Genomic DNA, 18,138 nt, shown 5'->3' with positions numbered 1-18,138 from the left:
GAGCTGCCTTGCTGTCTTACTGCCTACATAGGCAGCTGCCTTAGTAGAGAGGATTCTAATAAGTCAATGACTTATAAGTCAGGTTATTCGAACGCACTACTTAGACAGTGATTCCATCGGGTTTCGCATTTCGCGTTTAGCATTTAGCATCTCGCCATTAAAACCAATAAACTGAGGTAGCACAGCACGCTAACGTCAATATAACATCTTCCTTCATGTATCGATAACGGTTACATTTTCGGACAAGCCCGAACTTGCAAATAAAAACACTCGGTACAAGATTATACAAGTTAAAAATCAGTAATATTTTATTAGCGTTTGAAAATAACTCGTTTTTTTTACATTCGTTTCTTCGCCCCGTCAGCCATGTTTATTTTTCTGTGAGAGAAGAGCATCCGACCCGCAATGAATGCTGGGATTGCCTTGATCACTAAGGCAGCGTCGGATGCTCACTCGTTCTTGAGCCAAACTAACATTGAAATATTAAGATGCCTCAGTAGTGAGGATATTAAGGCATCTAGGATTTCGAACAGCCTCCTTCTCGGGAGCGCGCACAGGATGACGTAAAATGCTGCCTATGTAGAGAGCACACTAGCTTTTCGAACACACCCTATAAATAAGGGCCTACCTACCTCAAAGCCATGAAAATTGCGTCACGGCCCGTGAAATCAGCCGTTTCCTGTGAAATATGCAATCTGCTGTGAAGTGTGTTAAATTTTTTTATTCACGTAGCGTATATGCATTATAAGGTAGTCCTAGCAATCACACGCCAATTATGTTAGTGTAACAGACCTTTCTGTGGTGTAGTGTGCTGACATTGTTTAAGGTACATGTTTACGTACTGAGCGCATTTTGTCCCTTTGGGGATTCCATAGTCAATGTAAAAGTGAGCTTCTTTACACACGTGATCATCTGTCTGCCGCGCCTCAAAAGAACAAGCCAGTAAAGTATTATGCTCCGGATAGTTTGTCTAGGTACAGTTTATTTATTTATTTAGAAACTCAGCAAACTCTAAAGACGCTCGGTTACACTAGCAATCGGTTAGACAAAATGTCCAAAGATGTCGAAGTGTAAAGCAGCTACAACATGGGTAACACGGATGAGAATTTACGTATTTGTTAAGGTAGGCATGCTGTATATTGTAGCTATTCAAGCAGATTATTTTCTTTATTCTAGTTGGCCTAAATTTGCTTATATTGCTTATACAGAATGTAATAAAAAGGTATTCACCCCTAAACACATACAAAATACAAGACAATGAGAACACGAGGAGAAAAGCACAGATTTTTAACAACCCTTCATTTATTGGGTGGGAGGCAAGCAATGCTTATGTTACCCAAATGAAAAAAACAATTGTGGTCATAAGCTTAATAACTTGTGCCACCTTTAGCACAAACAACTGCAACCTCACATCACTGTACACAAATTGTGGCCCACTTCTCTTACAGAGCTGTTTTAATTTAGTTACATTTGGGAGCTTTCAAGCATGAAGTGCCCATTTAAGGTCCTGTCACAGCATCTTAATGAGATTTAAATCAAAACTTTGACCAGGCCACTCCAAAACATTCACTGTGTGCTGCTGTGCAGTTGTTCTACAGATAATAGTCTGGTTGTTTGGTTAATGCTGTAGTTTGCCGGCATCCCAGCGCCTTACAAATGGCTTTCTAATGTTGCTATAATGGGCTGATTTTTAGATTCAACAAGGCTGGCAATTTTTATTTATTTTATTAGGAATTAATGTCATTTTTTTTTTGGTTACATCCATGACAGGACAAGTAATTACTGGTTACACAAAATTCATCAGTTCAAGTTTTTAATGTCAGAGGAAACCCACGCAGACACAGGGAGAACATGCAAACTCCACACAGAAAGGACCCGGGAATGGAACCCAGAACCTTCTTGCCGTGAGGCGACAGTGCTACCCACCAAGCCGCCGTGTCACCACAGGGCTGGCAATAATCACGCCAGTGTGTGTCTGGTCTAAATGACTGGTCTAAACCACAACTTCATAAATTGGTTTGTTAAGGCAGCAATTACTTTTCCCAACACAAGGCTAGCTGGGTAACACTCATTTAATAACTGTATGTTGTGTTGACTCTGGTTGTTGTTGTCATGCATTATGTTTAGTTAAAAAATCTGACACAATTAAGTTTGACCACCATGCAGGATAAGTGATGAATCCTATTTACAGCGCAATATAAAATTCATATTTGAACCGGAGATGAATGCAAATAAGGGTTTCATGTCTCAGCAGAACCTGTACTTAAAGGCTATCAATCTATGAATCCATTAATCTGTCTGCAAAATGCTTTTTCAGCAAGGTCATTACACTGAGTTGCAGCTGAAGTTTTTACTTTGTACAGCTGTTAATACTGATAAAGTTCAATCAGCGGCTGATTTAGTACATTAAGTCCTCACTCAAACACCTAATCAGTGCATCTGTCCTCTCTCGGTGGTTTTCTAATCAGTACGGAGTGACCAAAAATATACAGCAGAAATAAAGAAAACGCTCGATTTCATCCTTGAAGTCGATTTTCATTACAGGAATGTTCATTTGGTGAAGAACAGAGGGTAGCCAAGCAGACAGATACACAGGGCATGGCTAAAGGACCTTTATTAAAAAAGAAGCACTAATGGCTTCAAAAAGCACCTGAAGCTTTGACTACAGACTTTTCTTTTGCCCTGTTCTTGTCTTTCCAAATGGCTTTCAAAATAGGGCTGGGCGGTATATCAAATCAGTTCATTTGTAAAAGAGATTCATTCGTGGTTCAAGCCTTGAAAGAACAGCTGTATAAACCAATCAGAGCTTCCGAATTCAGATTTTGGGCGAAATTTCAATCTCTCTCTTGATTGGTTGTAATGTCATAAGTGACAGTATGGTGAACGAATGACCAGTTTCAGCTTCTTGCCTTATAGGAAGATAAACACAGTTGGAAATGTATTAATATATTGTGGAAATATTCTGGAAACATATAAGGTGGCCCTCAAGAAGAAACACAAGGTGATTATATCCCTAATGGAACAACACACGGATATAAATTTGATTCGCAATTTGAGGAACAGAAGCTCAGGTAAGCAGTGGTTATGATTTTATACTGCTGTGTGGTTGATCTGGGTCGTGGTGCTGCCGTTTACCTTGCACTTTCATTTTGCAATGATAGCAAAGCATCAAGACAGACATGATTAACTGTGTATGAGAGGGGGATTGCTGAAACGCTGTGATGGACTGGACTGCTATTCTGGACGTTTCTGCCTTGCAACACAAATGCATCGTGCCTCACTATAAAGGTCGAAACGAGTGTAAAAATTTTATTATAATTTTTTAAAATGCAGATTTAGTAAAGCTCTTTTAATAATTTTAATTCCTGTAACAACAGCACAAATGCTCGCACATAATCTACACACTCCGCCATCATGCTACTACTCTTTACATTTTTTTTTATGTAACGCCCACCGTTGATGACGAATGCTTGGTTCCCAAAAACTGGTGGAAACGTGGGTCGGTTCTCCACAAAACACCAAGGTTCGAAGAAACCTGAACAGAACTGGTTCAAGAACCATGGTTCTTTTGGTGGAAAAGTGTACAATAATACAGAGTTTAACAGGCAACAGGACTCCATACTGACGCATCATAGCTTCACCATTAATAGTTTGAATAATTCAGTTTACTAATTAATATTCCTATTTATTAATAATATACGCAATACAAAGATAGAAACAAGCTAGAACAGCAGTGGATTATTAGATAATCATTACCATCCCTATTTCATATAGGGTGTAACTTTAGGGAGGGTTTTGTCATGTCTTTCATATCATCCTGACAAATGTTAGTTTCAGTGAGAAATCCTGAGGTCAAAACGTATTTTATTAATCCAGCTATAATGTGTGTACACATGGTGCATAATTACAACCTTTCGTTTCATGCAAGCACTGGTCTGTTGCTCTCATTAAAATCACTGATTAAAAACAAACTGAGGCATAACCGACCGCTGACAAAATCAACACAGCACAGTTCATGGCAAAACAAACAAGCCTGAGGCCAAAAGCCAACCGTAGAGCCAGTGAGCCTCTTACCTCTCCTGCTGTCCATAACGTAAGTCTCTATTATGGCACTCTTCTTGCAGATGTCATCAGCCATTGAGGAGCAGCTGACCTCCAAGTGCTTCACCTTCATGCAAAAACAAACATATTGCATGCTACACTGCCTCCTTAAATCAATACACACATGAAAAAAGTCTCAAGTAATAGGATGTGGCAAGCCCGACCAACCAAAAGGGGACGTTACACTCATGTCTCTTCAAACTGAGAGAAGTTGGATTTTCTTAACATTATGTGCCTAATTTAGTATAATTTACAAAACTTTTGCTGTCATAGCCTTTATTATTAAGTTTTTTAATTATGTACACAGTGGTACCTTAAATCTCAACTCAATTGGTTCTGGGAGTGGTGTCGAGTTTAAAAGATGTTGAGTTTCAAGGTATTTTTTTCCCATAAGGATGTATGGGAAAGGGACGTCGAGTTACAAGGTACCACCGTATTACAGAATGGAAAATCTTTGGGGGTTTTGCTGAACGGCATGCAGTGAGCAGTAAAAGGGCTTCATGTCTCAGCAGACATTTCAAAACAACAAACATTTGAGTGGGCAGGTGAGAGTCATTTAAACATGTTTGAATTTTGGCTAGATTAGGTTATCCTCAATTAGCCATTAATCTTAGGCATTTCACACAAGGGTTATAAAATGTTTCTTTTAAATAAGAAAAATAACATCAAATGTCACACCTTCTCCTCCAGAAGCCACTTTTCCTGTTGCACCTCAGCCAGTCTCTGGAAGAGTTCATTGACCTCGTCATCAGAAAGGTCAGCAGGTCTCTGAGACTGAGGACTGCCAGTGTTAGACTGCAAAAAAAAAGACAAAAATAAGAGTTAAACGGGGTAAAGAAAGTAAAGGATGAAAAAGTAAAAGAATGTGCCAGTGATGTGCCAGGGGCCAGTGATAGCTCAGTGGTTAAGGTATTGGGATTAGTAAACAGAAGGTTGCCGGTTCAAGCCCCGCCACCACCAAGTTGCCACTGTTGGGTCCCTGAGCAAGGCCCTTAACCCTCAATTGCTCATCGTGTAAGTCGCTTTGGATAAAAGCGTCTGCTAAATGCTGAAAATGTAAATGAAAATGAATGTAAAGACACTCGAAAAGCAAAGCAAAGGAAAAAAAAACCAGGAACACAAATAGGAACACAAAAGGAAATTAAAAAGATTGAAAGAGAAAAAAAATGATGAGAAAATGATGGATGGAGGACAAAAAAGGAAGGAAGAAAAGAAAGAAGGAAAAGAAAGAAGTAAAGGTCAATGAACTGGATATTGTGTAATTTGTGGCCAACAACATACAGTAACCAATGGTTAATGGAAACCAAAATCTTCAACACACTGAGGCATGGATTTAAAAATCACAAATTTTTAAAATCACAGGCTGATCCAATTTGCGTAAATATTACTGTGGCGACTCGTAATGTGACTCAGTAGTGTGTATGGCCCCAATGTGCCCGCTAGAACTCTCGAAAATGTCTCGGCATGCTCATAGGGAATCTTCTCCCAAACCCTGATCAGGGCATCAGTGAGCTTGTGGACAGTCTGTGGCACTACATGGTGGTGTCTGATTCACTGATACATAATGCCCCAGAGGTTCTCAGATGGATTCAGATCTGGGGAGCAGGAGGGCTAGTTAATGGCACTGATGCCTTCATCATCCAGAAATGAGGCTGGGAATTGCCCTGCACCAGGAGGAATCCAGAACCCAATGCTCCAGTAAGGTCTGACAATGCACAGTGCACAGATCACTTTACTTTCTTTACATATATACTATTTGTGCAATAATAATAATAACAATTACTACCTGTTTGTGCTGTACCGAATTTTTAATATTTTTTATACTTTCTTAAATATTTTAATATTTTTATCTTATTTTATTATTGCTGCTGGACTCACTAAGAGCTACCAAACAAAGTTGCGTTGTATAACTACAATGACAAAGTCTATCCATCCATCCATCCATCCATCCATCCATCCATCCATCCATCAGTGGCTCTGAAGATTTCATCTCGGTACCTAACACCAGTCCGAGTACCATTGGCTATCACATGGAGGATTGTGCAAACCCTTTAAGGAAATGCCACCCCAGACCATTACTGACCCACTGCCAAATGGGTCATACTGTATGAGGTTGCAGGCTGCATAACGTTCACCAAAGTGTCCTAGTAGGGCAGTGATATCTCAGTGGTTAAGGTACTGGACTAGTAAACAGAAGGTTGCCGGTTCAAGCCCCGCCACCACCAAGTTGCCACTGTTGGGTCCCTGAGCAAGGCCCTTAACCCTCAATTGCTCATCGTGTTCAGCTCATTGTGCAAGTCGCTTTGGGTAAAAGCGTCTGCTAAATGCTGAAAATGTAAATTTAATGTAAATGTGTCCTCAGATTCATATGCTTAATGTGAACCTGCTAATGGCAAACTTGCCAATTCTGGTATACTGACAAAGGCCAATCAAGCTGCACAGTGCTGCGCTATGAGGTCAGGTCTCCACTAAAAGACAACGGGCCCTCATGACACCCTCATACAGTCTGTTTCTGACAGTACTTAGAAATATTTACACCACTCCCGTCGGAGTCTGGCAGGGCTCCTCCTGCTGCTTCTTGCACAAAGGATAGCAGGAAAGCAGATAGCGGTCCTGCTGCTTGGTTGATGCCCTTTAACTGCCCTACCCATCTCTCCTTGTGTATTGGTTTGTGTCTTAGTATCTCCTCCATGCTCTTGAGACTGTGCTGGGATGCCGCTCAGGTGGCGCAGCGGTAAAAGCACGCGCTGCAACCAGAGCTGGATGTCGAAAGAGCGTCGTTTCGAATCCAGCTCTGCCTTCACCGGTCGAAAGGCTGGGCGGCTATATGAACAACAAATCGGCCTGTTGTTCAGGTGGGGGGGCGGGACTTTAGACCGGGAGGGTATACTCTCTCAGGAATGGGGCGGTGGCGCCCTCTGCTGGCTGGTCGGTGGCGCCTGCATGGAGACGGGAGGGGGTGCGGCGGAGTGTGTGATCCTCCGTGCACAGTACTCTGACGCGCTCCACTCGTGATAAGACGGTCGATTGGCTGTGCACGTATCGGAGGAGGCATGGAACGGCCTCGTCAGCCCCCAATCAGGAGCAGGGACCGGTATAATGAGAGATTGACTGATGGGATGAAAATTGGACGCGCTAAATTATATTAAAAAAAACAAAACATCTCATGCTACTCTGAGAGAGAGACTAGAGGAACATACTGAACTCACTTCAGAATGTAAACACTCAGTCACATGGCAATTTACCACTCTCCATCTGTCCATCCATCAGTCTACATCAAAACCTCCCGCTATGCAACCACAGCAACGGCACAGCGAGAAGCAGTTGTCCTACTAAACCGTCCGCTTAGAAAACCTGCATTTATCTTTAGCACATTCTGAGATTAAATGGGTTCAGCACAGTGACTTCTTCATGATTAGCTTGCTAACAAAGCATTCAGAAGTTAGACAGGACCGTGAACCTGATCGCATAAGCTACAAGCCCTGCAGAAATCATTACCAAGCAAAGCTGGTTCTGCTGATTGCCAGAACTGACCTGTTCACAGGTTCGTGTTCCGGTGTGCGTCTACAAGCGCACTTGGAAGAACTGGAGTGTATCCAATCAAAGGAAGGTCAGCTGACCCCTAAGACTGGAAGCAGTATTCTGTGATCTCTTCCTTCCCCTGAGAACCGTATCTACTTCCCTAAGGCTTATTAACCAAACTACTTTACTGAAGGACGACTCGCCTTAAATAAAGATGTCCTGTCTCATTTCAGCCTTACTGTACTTTGTAAAAGGGTGGAGGGGGGGTTACGAAGTACTAATAACTAAGTCTCAGTCTCTCTCTCGCTTACACATAGAATTAGATAATGGACACACCAAAGCAGCTTGCCCTTGAACTGACTTTAATGCAGTTAGAAACAGAAGTGCACTTGCTGATTGCCAATTAAAAGCATGGATCAGCCTTAAGAGCACTATTAGCACTTTGGAACTGTTATTAGCCTTATATCGCTTTGAAACCTCAACATTAAATCAGCCAAATGGCGGCTTGTCTTACTTTTAGATTTATTCATTTAAAATAATCTATTATTTATCTATTAAATATTCTAGAGAGAAACAGTAATTCAGAATCAGAAAGCTTTATTTATCATTATATGGAGCATATAACGAGATTACGTTGGCTATCCCAAGGTGCAAACAGTTAAAGACAAGCATAAAAGCGCAAAAGTGCAGACGGACATTCAGACATGTCACAGACAGACCATGTGATACGTGCAAAGACAAACAATAAATTACAGCAATTACAATGATACACCTATAACAGCAGTTTCACCAGGAGAGACACATTGTTGCACATTGTTCAAACAGCTACTACGTTATGGGATTATTACTCAGCAAGCTTATTTGGTTCTTATGGCCCATGGGAAAAAAACAGTTCGAGAGCCTGGTGGTCCGCGTTTTCAGTGCCCTGTAGCGCCTGCCTGAGGGCAACAGATCGAAGAGATGATGGGCTGGGTGAAAGGAGTCACTTAGCATGGCTGATTCAGAACCGGATTCAGAACCCCAAGCTGCACAAACACCACACGTGAAGTAAATCCAGTTAAACACAGATACATGTGGAGCTTTTAGAGTGGATTTGATGGTTATTTTACAATGTCGTGGAACTTTAATGATGTTTTATCGCTCAAGCCGAGAGCTGAGCAAATGAGCTATTTATGCCGAGAGTCGCGGTGAAAGCGAAGCGCAAAACTTCTTATCACCAACAGCTGATCGATGCTTTTTACATAAAAACGCACATTTGTAACAACAGCACAAATGCTCGCACATAATCTACACACTCCACCATCATGATACTACTCTTTACTTTCGCTTTGTAATGCCCATTATTGATGACGCAGGCTTGGTTCCCAAAAACTGGTGGAAAGGCGGGTCGGTTCTCTACAAAACACCAAGGTTCGAAGAAACCTGAACAGAACCGGTTCAAGAACCATGGTTTTTTTGGTGGAAAAGTGCTATGGGTGGTGTTGATGACGCTCTGCAGTGATCGTGTAAGTTATCACACTTTCAATAGCGGCCCTGTAGAAGGTCGTCAGCAGCCTCAGATTTAGTTTCTTTTTCCTCTGGGTTCTTAAGAAGTACAGTCGTTTCTGGGCCTTCTTCTTGAGTTCCCTGGTATTGGTGGGACCACATAAGCTCCTCCGTGATGTGTACACCAAGGAATTTGAAAGATGTTAGCCTCTCTACCATGTCCCCATTTAAGAAGAGTGGAGCATGTGGCTCTCTGGACTTCCGGTAGTCCACAATGATCTCCTTGGTTTTCAAGGTTTTTAGGAGCAGATTGTTTGCGGCACGCCATTCAGAACCTCCTCTCTGTATGCCGACTCATCACCTCCTGTAATAAGTCCTACCACAGTAGTGTCATCAGCAAACTTAATGATGGTATTTACATGATGCTATGGGGTACAATCATGGACGTACTGGCTGAAGAGAAGTGGGCTCAGCACGCAGCCTTGAGGGAAGCCGGTGCTGGGTGTGAGAGAGGAGAAGAGGTGGGAACAAAGTCTGACAACTTGTGGCCTGTTCGTCAGGAAGTCTTTCAGCCGTGTGCAGGTGGACAGATGAAGGTGTAGGTCCAGCAGCTTTTTGATTAGGATGTCCGGGATGATTGTGTTGAAGGCCGACCTATAGTCAATAAACAGCAGCCTTGCGTAGTTCCATGGCAGTGTATGTCAAGCAAAAAGGTCCAGTAGTCACAAGTGAGATCTCTCTGCCAGGGATCTACAGCATCTTACAGACTTACTGCTAAATTCCACAAATGTACAACTACAAAGTAACCCTAAAATTAAATAAGCACTTTTACGGCACTTAAAGTTTCTAACTGGGCTGCCTTTATTGCCTTTTTTTTATTTTTCTTTATTTTTCTAAGTGTGCACTTTACACCAAACTAAAAGGGTTTAAGTGGTAAATCAAACACACTGTCCAAAACTTTAATCCAGCTGATTTGATCTATTTTGGAGAAGAATATAGAGCCTTTAGTGGCTGGCCACGCTTCCTAATGTGTGATTAATAATGTATTAAGTTAACAGAATCTGCTGACTGCTTTTATAGTGGAAGAGGGACAGAAATATGCATGTAGTGGTCCATTAAGATACGGAAAGAACTTAATTGGGTGTTTAAAAATAAGAGTAAAAAAAAAAAAAAAAGAGTAAAAACCATCCAAGCGGTCAATCTGAAATAATGGCAATTGATAAAAAAAGTGCTAAAAGATTAATATAAAAGTTTAGAGTGTGGGTGAAAAAGTGTTTCTGGGAAAACCAAACCCACTGTGACACTGACCAGAATAGAAGTGGTCATCATCAAAATCATCTATCAGATTGTAAGTTAAGTTGTTTATTAGGATTTTAATGTCATGTACTTCGTAACCCCCCCTCCACCCTTTTACAAAGTACAGTAAGGCTGAATTGAGACAAAACATCTTTATTTAAGGCGAGTCGTCCTTCAGTAAAGTACAACCCCAAACCAGAAAATGTTGGGACAGAATGGAAAACGCAAATAAAAAAAAACTGCAGTGTTCCTTACATTTACTTTGACTTTTATTTGATTGCAGACAGTTTGAACCTGAGATATTTCTTGTTTCGTCTGATCAACTTCATTTAATTGGTTAATATACATCCATTCTTGCATTTCAGGCCTGCAACACATTCTAAAAAAAGTTGGGACGGGGGCAATTTGGGTAATGAGTAATGAGGTGAAAAAACAAAATAAGGATGTGGTTCCTTTATAAATTGGGATTTTAACGTCATGTTTTACACACTTCGGTTACATTCATGACAGAAACGGTAGTTACACGTTACACAAGTTCAATGTCAAACACAGTCATGGACAATTCTGTATCTCCAATTCACCTCACTTGCATGTCTCTGGACTGTGGGAGACACGGGGAGAACAGAAAGAACCTGAACTGCCCCACCTGGGGATTGAACCCAGGACGTTCTTGCTGTGAGGTGACAGTGCTACCCACTGAGCCACCGTGCCGCCCACAATTTACATATCTTGGATCAACCGTCTCTAGTAACATGGCCCTTGACCCAGAGATTAACAGGTGGATAGGTAAGGCTGCTGCCGCCATAACCAATCTTTTCAAAAGAGCTCACCATCCACTAAAATGGTAGTGTATACAGCCTGCATATTGAACATTTTTCTTTATGGTAGTGAGAGCTGGACAACCTATACTATTGAGGATTTCCTCAACAGCTTTCATTTGCAGTGTCTGAACCGAATCCTGGAGGGATTGTGAGCTAAACTGTCCAATATGCCAAGCATGCATCCGCTAAATGCCTACCTAAAGACCATTCTTATGTAGAGCTAGCTGTAGGCTGCAGACCCTCAGGACGCCCTAATCTGCGATACAGTACCACCTGTAAAAAAGGCCTAAAGACCAGCTATCGACCATTGTACCTGGTGGTTGAGGTGGGGTATGTTTGTTTGTTTGTTTATTAGGATTCTAATGCCATGTTTTACACTTTTGGTTACATTCGTGACAGGAAATGTTAGACACAAGATTCATCAGTTCACAGTTATATCAAACACTTGGTCTTGGACAATTCACCTCACTTGCATGTCTTTGGACTGTGGGAGGAAACCGGAGCTCCCGTAGGAAACCCACACAGACACGGGGAGAACACGCAAACTCCACACAGAAAGGACCCGAATCGCCCCACCTGGGGATAGAACCCAGGACCTTGAGCAAAGTGGCCCTTGACCCAGAGATCAACAGGTGGATAGGTAAGTCTGCTGCCACCATAACCAATCTTTTCACAAAAGTGTGGAAAAACACCAAGCTCACCACAACCACCAAAATAATAGTATATACAGCCGGCGTACTGAACATTTTTCTTTATGATAGTGAGAGCTGGACAACCTATAAGCACCAAGAGGACTTCCTCAACTGCTCCGGGCCACAAACATCATTAAGGACATATCTCACCCTTGTCGCAACCTGTTCTACTTGTTGCCCTCTGGTAGGCGCTATAGGAGTATCAAGGCCTGCACTTCCAGACTCCTGAAAAACACTAGATTCTCAAAACCTCCTAGTAAATAATGTGCAATTTACAGGGACTGTGCAATAACTTTCTTCTTTCTTTCTTTAAAGTTCTTTAAAACCCACACCTGTATTTTTCTTTGTAAATACGTGTGTGTATATTAGGGATTTAACGATTCATCACAATACAGTTAATAACTGATTCAAAAATTTCACGATGTAAAATGAATCGATATTCACTTTAAACAGCAGAGGGAACTGGCACTATACACCTCGTCTTGTTGAACGTCACTGGCGCTATAGGCCTGGTTGCCAAATTTGGGGGTTTTCAGCCAAATTGGGCTTAATTTAAAATTGTTTTGCATAATTTGTACCTACCTCAGAAATAAAAGAGCATTTATTATTTAGATAAATAAAAGATAATCACAAATACAGTATTTTATTTTATTTTTTAAGAGAAATTATAAAAGGAAACTTATTGTTATAATTCGTCTTCAATTAGTTTAAAATTGTATCGTGAACCCAGTATCGTGAATCGCATCGCATCGTATCGTGGGTAGAGTGTATCGTTACATCCCTAGTGTATATATACTGTATGTGTGTGTGTACATACATGTACCGTCAAGGAGACACTCAAAAATTTTGTTGTGCACTGTGCAATGACAATAAAGGCATTGTATTCTATTGTATTCCATTCTATTCTACAACAGCTTTCATTTGTAGTGTCTGCACCGAATCCTGGAGAATCGTGTGCCAAACATGTTTCAAGTCTGTTTAATATGCCAAGCATGCATCCGTCAAATGCTTTCCTAAAGGCCATCCTTATTTAGAGCTTACTGTAGAGTCCAGAGTCACAGGATGCCCTATTCTGCAATACAGTAACACCTGTAAACATGGCCTAAAAACCGCTGATATTCATGTGGACATGTGGAAAGAACTACCTACTGATCGCTGTACCTGGTGGTTGAGGTACCGCATGATTCTGAGGCTTTCCTTGGTCAGTGTGGGTATCTGCAGCAGTGATAGACGTTATGATGGGGGAACTGGATGTCTTCAAGTATTGTAATTGCAAGTAAGCTATGCTCTGCACAACGGAAATCATACTATTAATAAAATCCTATTATTCATAACACATTTTAACTACATCTTCTGTTTTTTTATAGCCCGAGGTGGTTCTGATGTGAACCTTTTAACCCACATGAGGCTGAAGCCAACAATGCTGATGGGAATCTGCTGTCTGCACTCACTATTAGAATTAATTTCACCACAGACTAAACTGAAAGATGATGAATTTAAATGAAATTATAGATAATTTTATTTTATATGTCTGCTTTGTTTAATCAAATTCTAAATTATAAAAATAACCCCCTAAGCCAGCCAAGGAGAGAGGAGGTTCCTGTTGAGTCTGGTTTCTCTCGAGGTTTCTTCCTTGTAATATTTGTAGTGTTTTTTGACCTCAGCTTGCTCAAGAGGGGGGTTTGGTCCTGGAATTTGTATAGTTGTTTTAAGACAATGTTTATTCTAAAAAGAGCTGCACAGCTAAATTTAATTTGACTGTACCAATTTGATATTTTTGCCCACCCGTACTCAGCCTGTCCAACCAAGCGCTCGCCAATTCAATATTTATTGAGACACGTTATTTTTAGTTCCTTAACAATCCAGGAGTTTATTAATAGCTACAGAAGGTACAGAAGAGCAGAAAGCTGAAAGAAGTGCAAAGAGAAAGTTGTCCATGGCAACAGCAAGAGAAGCGAGTGGGTGTTTGAATCGTGTGTGTATTTATATACAAGCTCAGTTCTGGTTGCGTAATAGATTTTAAGAGCGCTCAGATCCAACACAATGGAGAAGCTGGAGTTTGATGCATGTGTGTATATAGTTGGTGTGTGGACGGGTGGGCGATTTACCTTATTGGTGGTCTGTGCTGAGGCTCCTTCCTTCATCATCTCTCTGTAGCTAAAAGAGGAGATGCTGCTGCTGTCGCCCGTCTGCTGCGTCCGACTCGGAGAATTGATTTCGGACAACACTAGCTCCTCCAGACCTGAACACACAGAATCTCTCTATTATAGTGGTAAAAAATGCATTTCCATCTTGCAGAGGTCATGTGGGTTATAGTTACACTTGGTGCTGAAAAAGAAAATCTTTCACAGTACTGGGCTGTCGGTAAAAATATTAAATTTACTCAGCATTTAAGGAAAGGTCTGCCTTGCTGAATTTACTCTTAAAATTTAAGCTTATCGATTTGTTTAAAAAAACACAAAAAAATTCTTGAAGAACCAATCCGGTCATATACAATTACACGATTGCAATACGCATTCTCCCTACTGATGTTGACTTCCACTCCAACTGAGAAGAGCCGCGACTAACATATGCCCTCTACGACACGACGACTGCATCTTTTCACCTGTGGATCAGACTTGTGCATGGAGAGTCACGCACTGATCCCATTATCCCTCGACTCTGTTCAGGCGCCATCAATCAGCCTGCAGAGGTCATAATTGCATCAGTTATAAGGAATCCCCTCGGGTACCCTCTCTATGAATGAGCCTATGAATGGGCCTTGTTCGTGTAGGCGCCCAGACTACCGGTAGCAGAGCTTTAAAACTCACAAGTTCGAGAAGTCAGCTCAGGTGTGCTGGCATGTTTTTCCGCTGTGCCATCTGAGCGCCACAAAGACAAGATATTTGATGTTTTAACTGATCAACATTACATTTTAAACTTGATAGCTGCCAACATTGGGAGATGGGTATATAGCATTTTTAGAGCATTATTCCTTTTAACTTTTAAAAGTAAATATAACACTCTTCTATAACACTTCTGCTGCTCAATGGTCAAGGTTTGTTTATTAGGATTTTAACGTCATGTTTTACACTTATGGTTACATTCATGACAGGAACTCATTACACAAGATTCATCAGTTCACAAGGTTATATCGAACACAGTCATGGACAATTTAGTGTCTCTAATTCACCTCACTTGCCTCACATGTCTTTGGACTGTGGGAGGAAACCGGAGCACCCATAGGAAACCCACGCGGACACGGGGAGAACATGCAAACTTCACACAGAAAGGACCCGGACTGCCCCACCTGGGGATCAAACCCAGGACCTTCTTGCTGTGAGGCGACAGTGCTACCCACTTAGCCACCGTGCCGCCCCAATGGTCAAGGATCTCTACTGTCATATATTGAGATTTGGAATGCTTTAGACCATATAAGATATAATTTCACGGACCGGCAGGGGCGGGGGGATTTAAAATAGAAGAACTGTCGCTGCAATGAGATGCTCTTCCCCCCTAGGGGTGATTGGGGACAATAACACCCATAAAAAAAGTAGTGTTTTCATTGCTGATGTAGCGATCTCTAATTATTTATTCTTTCTGTGCGGCCCGGTAATAAATGACCCACGGGCCAGGCCCAGTGGTTGGGGACCACTGCTTTAGATGTTCAACATGTCAAATCTGACTGGAAAAGGTTTTGCTGAAACATGATGCCATCTAGACGAGAAATCTCTTACTCAGACCCTTTGCAGTGGCACTTTATATTGTGGTCAGCTGCATCCTGTTATCCTTTGAACATGAGCTCATTTGTTCCAATTTGAATCAATTAGACTTAGTTTTAAGCGGCACATACATTGGCCTACAATTTACACTGCATTGTCAGGACAGAAACCAAGCCATGAATTCCAGTAAACTCAGAAAGTTGGCACAGACCAGGGCAATAATATAAATCACTATATAGGGACCCAAGTGTTCACCCTCATGACCACAGTGTCATCGGTAAACTTGGACACTGCTGAGAACTCAGGGGTGAATGAATGCAGCCTGTGTGCACACAAACTCAGCCTGGAGCTAGAATTCACCTTTCAACAGCCAAAACAACACTGGGGTGGCTCAGGGGCAAGTCTCTGAACGTCCCAGTGTCCCAGCCAAAGCTTAGAACTAAACTCGATGAAATCTCTTTGAAGAGACCTGAATCTGTTAGAGTTTAAGAGGACCTGTTTGAGAGGTTCAGGTTTATATAGATGCATCCATGAAGGCTTGCTGCAACTCCTGTAATAGCTGCCTAATTTACAACACAAAGTGTGCAAAAGTCCAGGGGTCTCAATACTTTCTGAATACACTGCATAGGCATATTTGACCTTATTATAAATCCTATTTCAAAATTCCTCTAAATTTGCTGACTCATTTTTTGCAATTCACTTTGTCTGGAGCCACATTCCAGGTGGTGACTTCGCCAAAAAGCTGCCCATAGCAAACTACCTCAGTGCACTTACAGAAAGCTACGAAAAGTTTGTAGCCCTTTAGAATAATCAGGATTGGTGCATATATTGCTGCTTAAAACAATCAGATCATATACATCACCACAAAATCAAGCTCATTGAGGGAAATGATGTGGATCTCTAGAAATCTAGTTTAGTCATGGGGGGGAATCACTGTTTTTATTTTGCTCAGTTACGATTGTAGATTTTTCATCCTCCACTTGTACAAGTAGAAAAGCATGTTACAATCACCGCAAATTCTCATATGCATCTACGTGAAAAAAAATAAAATAAAATAAAAAGCAAGATCAATATTAGATAGCTGTACTTCAGAAATGTCACTTTTGCTTTGTGACTTAAAATTTATTTTCTGCATTATTTAGCACTCACTCACTCACTCGCTTTCTTAACCGCTTATCCAATTAGGGTCGCTGGGGCATGCTGAAGCCTATCCCAGCTTTTTTTCAATGGGCACAAGGCACACAGTAACACCCTGGACAGGGCGCCGGTCCATCACTGGGCAGACACATATATACACACACATCCATTCACCTATAGGGCAATTCAGTGTCTCCAGTTAACCTGACTGCATGTTTTTGGACTGTGGAAGGGAGCTCCCAGAAAAAACCCACGCAGACACGAGAAGAACATGCAAACTCTGCACAGAAAGGACCCGGACCAACCCGCCTGGGGATCGATCCCAGGACCTTCTTGTTGTGAGGCAACACAGAGCCATCATTTAGCAACAGATGCAACTAAATCACCAGAACTCAACTAGATGGGGTGTCCACGTAGATTTGGCTGAGGGGTGTTTGTTGTTAGATTAATTTACTTCTTTTTTTTTTTGCATTGTTCCCAATTAGTTGTATCCAATTACCCGATTGCATTATGCTTCCTGTCTACTGATGTTGATCTCCACCCTGGTTGAGGACAGCGAGACTGACACACGCCCCCTCCGACATGTGTGCAGTAGCCGACTGCACCTTTTCACCTGCATGATGCGAGTTCATATGCGGATCAGCTTTGTGTACGGAGAGCCACACCCTGATCAACGCATTATCCCTAGTCTCTGTTTTTGCGCCATCAATCAGCCAGCAGAGGTCGTAATTGCATCAGTTACGAGGTCCCGTCTGGCACCCCCCACAACAACAGCCAATCAGTGTTCGTGTAAGCGCCCAGGCTGCCGGATGGCAGAGTTGAGTTTTGAACCGACGAGTTTGAAATGTCTGATCTGGTGTGCTAGTGTGTTATACCGCTGCACCACTTGAGCGTTGTTAGATTCGGTTTAAGTGAAATTAACACTCCATCATCAATGGCACTGCATTGGTTTTTATACTTTAACACCAGATACTGTAATCATGCCACAAACACTTCTTTGTCACCTGCTGGTCTTTCTAGGTTTCGTCAGAACTGTCTTTGCACTGGTGGAAAATTTAGTAGATACAGCCGGCCATGTCTAAGAGGGAATGCCTGATGAGGAAAATACATCCTTGCAGCTGTAATTGTGACTCCTTCTATCTGGTCAAGGCACTGACACGAGTGGCAGAGGAATAGAGTGAGCATAAAGTGATAGTTTGTATGTGTTAGAGTTTTCTTAAAAAAAGCATTGGCTGGCGTATTTATTTATGTATTTATTAGGATTTTAACATGTTTTACACCCTTTGGTTACATGCATGACAGGACAGGTAGTTTACTGGTTACACAATGTTCATTAGTTCAAGTCTTTAATGTCAAACACAGCCATGGACAATCTTGTAGCTC

At 41.7% G+C, this 18,138-nt stretch overlaps 1 protein-coding gene across 2 annotated transcripts in view; it reads right to left on the bottom strand.

The window, feature by feature from the left end:
- The window catches only part of gripap1 (GRIP1 associated protein 1), a 126,984-nt gene that overhangs the window by 52,630 nt on the left and 56,216 nt on the right, over nucleotides 1-18,138 (bottom strand). For both annotated transcript variants that reach the window (XM_062999233.1, XM_062999234.1), the window contains 3 exons: nucleotides 14,026-14,159; nucleotides 4,780-4,896; nucleotides 4,075-4,168 (listed from right to left, as the gene is read on the bottom strand). In XM_062999233.1, the coding sequence (XP_062855303.1) occupies nucleotides 4,075-4,168; nucleotides 4,780-4,896; nucleotides 14,026-14,159 (345 nt within the window). The remainder of the gene's footprint in view (nucleotides 1-4,074; nucleotides 4,169-4,779; nucleotides 4,897-14,025; nucleotides 14,160-18,138) is intronic.

The sequence above is a fragment of the Trichomycterus rosablanca genome, chromosome 7, assembly GCF_030014385.1.
Source record: "Trichomycterus rosablanca isolate fTriRos1 chromosome 7, fTriRos1.hap1, whole genome shotgun sequence".
Classification (NCBI taxonomy): domain Eukaryota; kingdom Metazoa; phylum Chordata; class Actinopteri; order Siluriformes; family Trichomycteridae; genus Trichomycterus; species Trichomycterus rosablanca.
The sequence above is the reverse complement of the archived record's forward strand: the minus strand, read 5'-3'. Positions and strand labels throughout refer to the sequence as shown.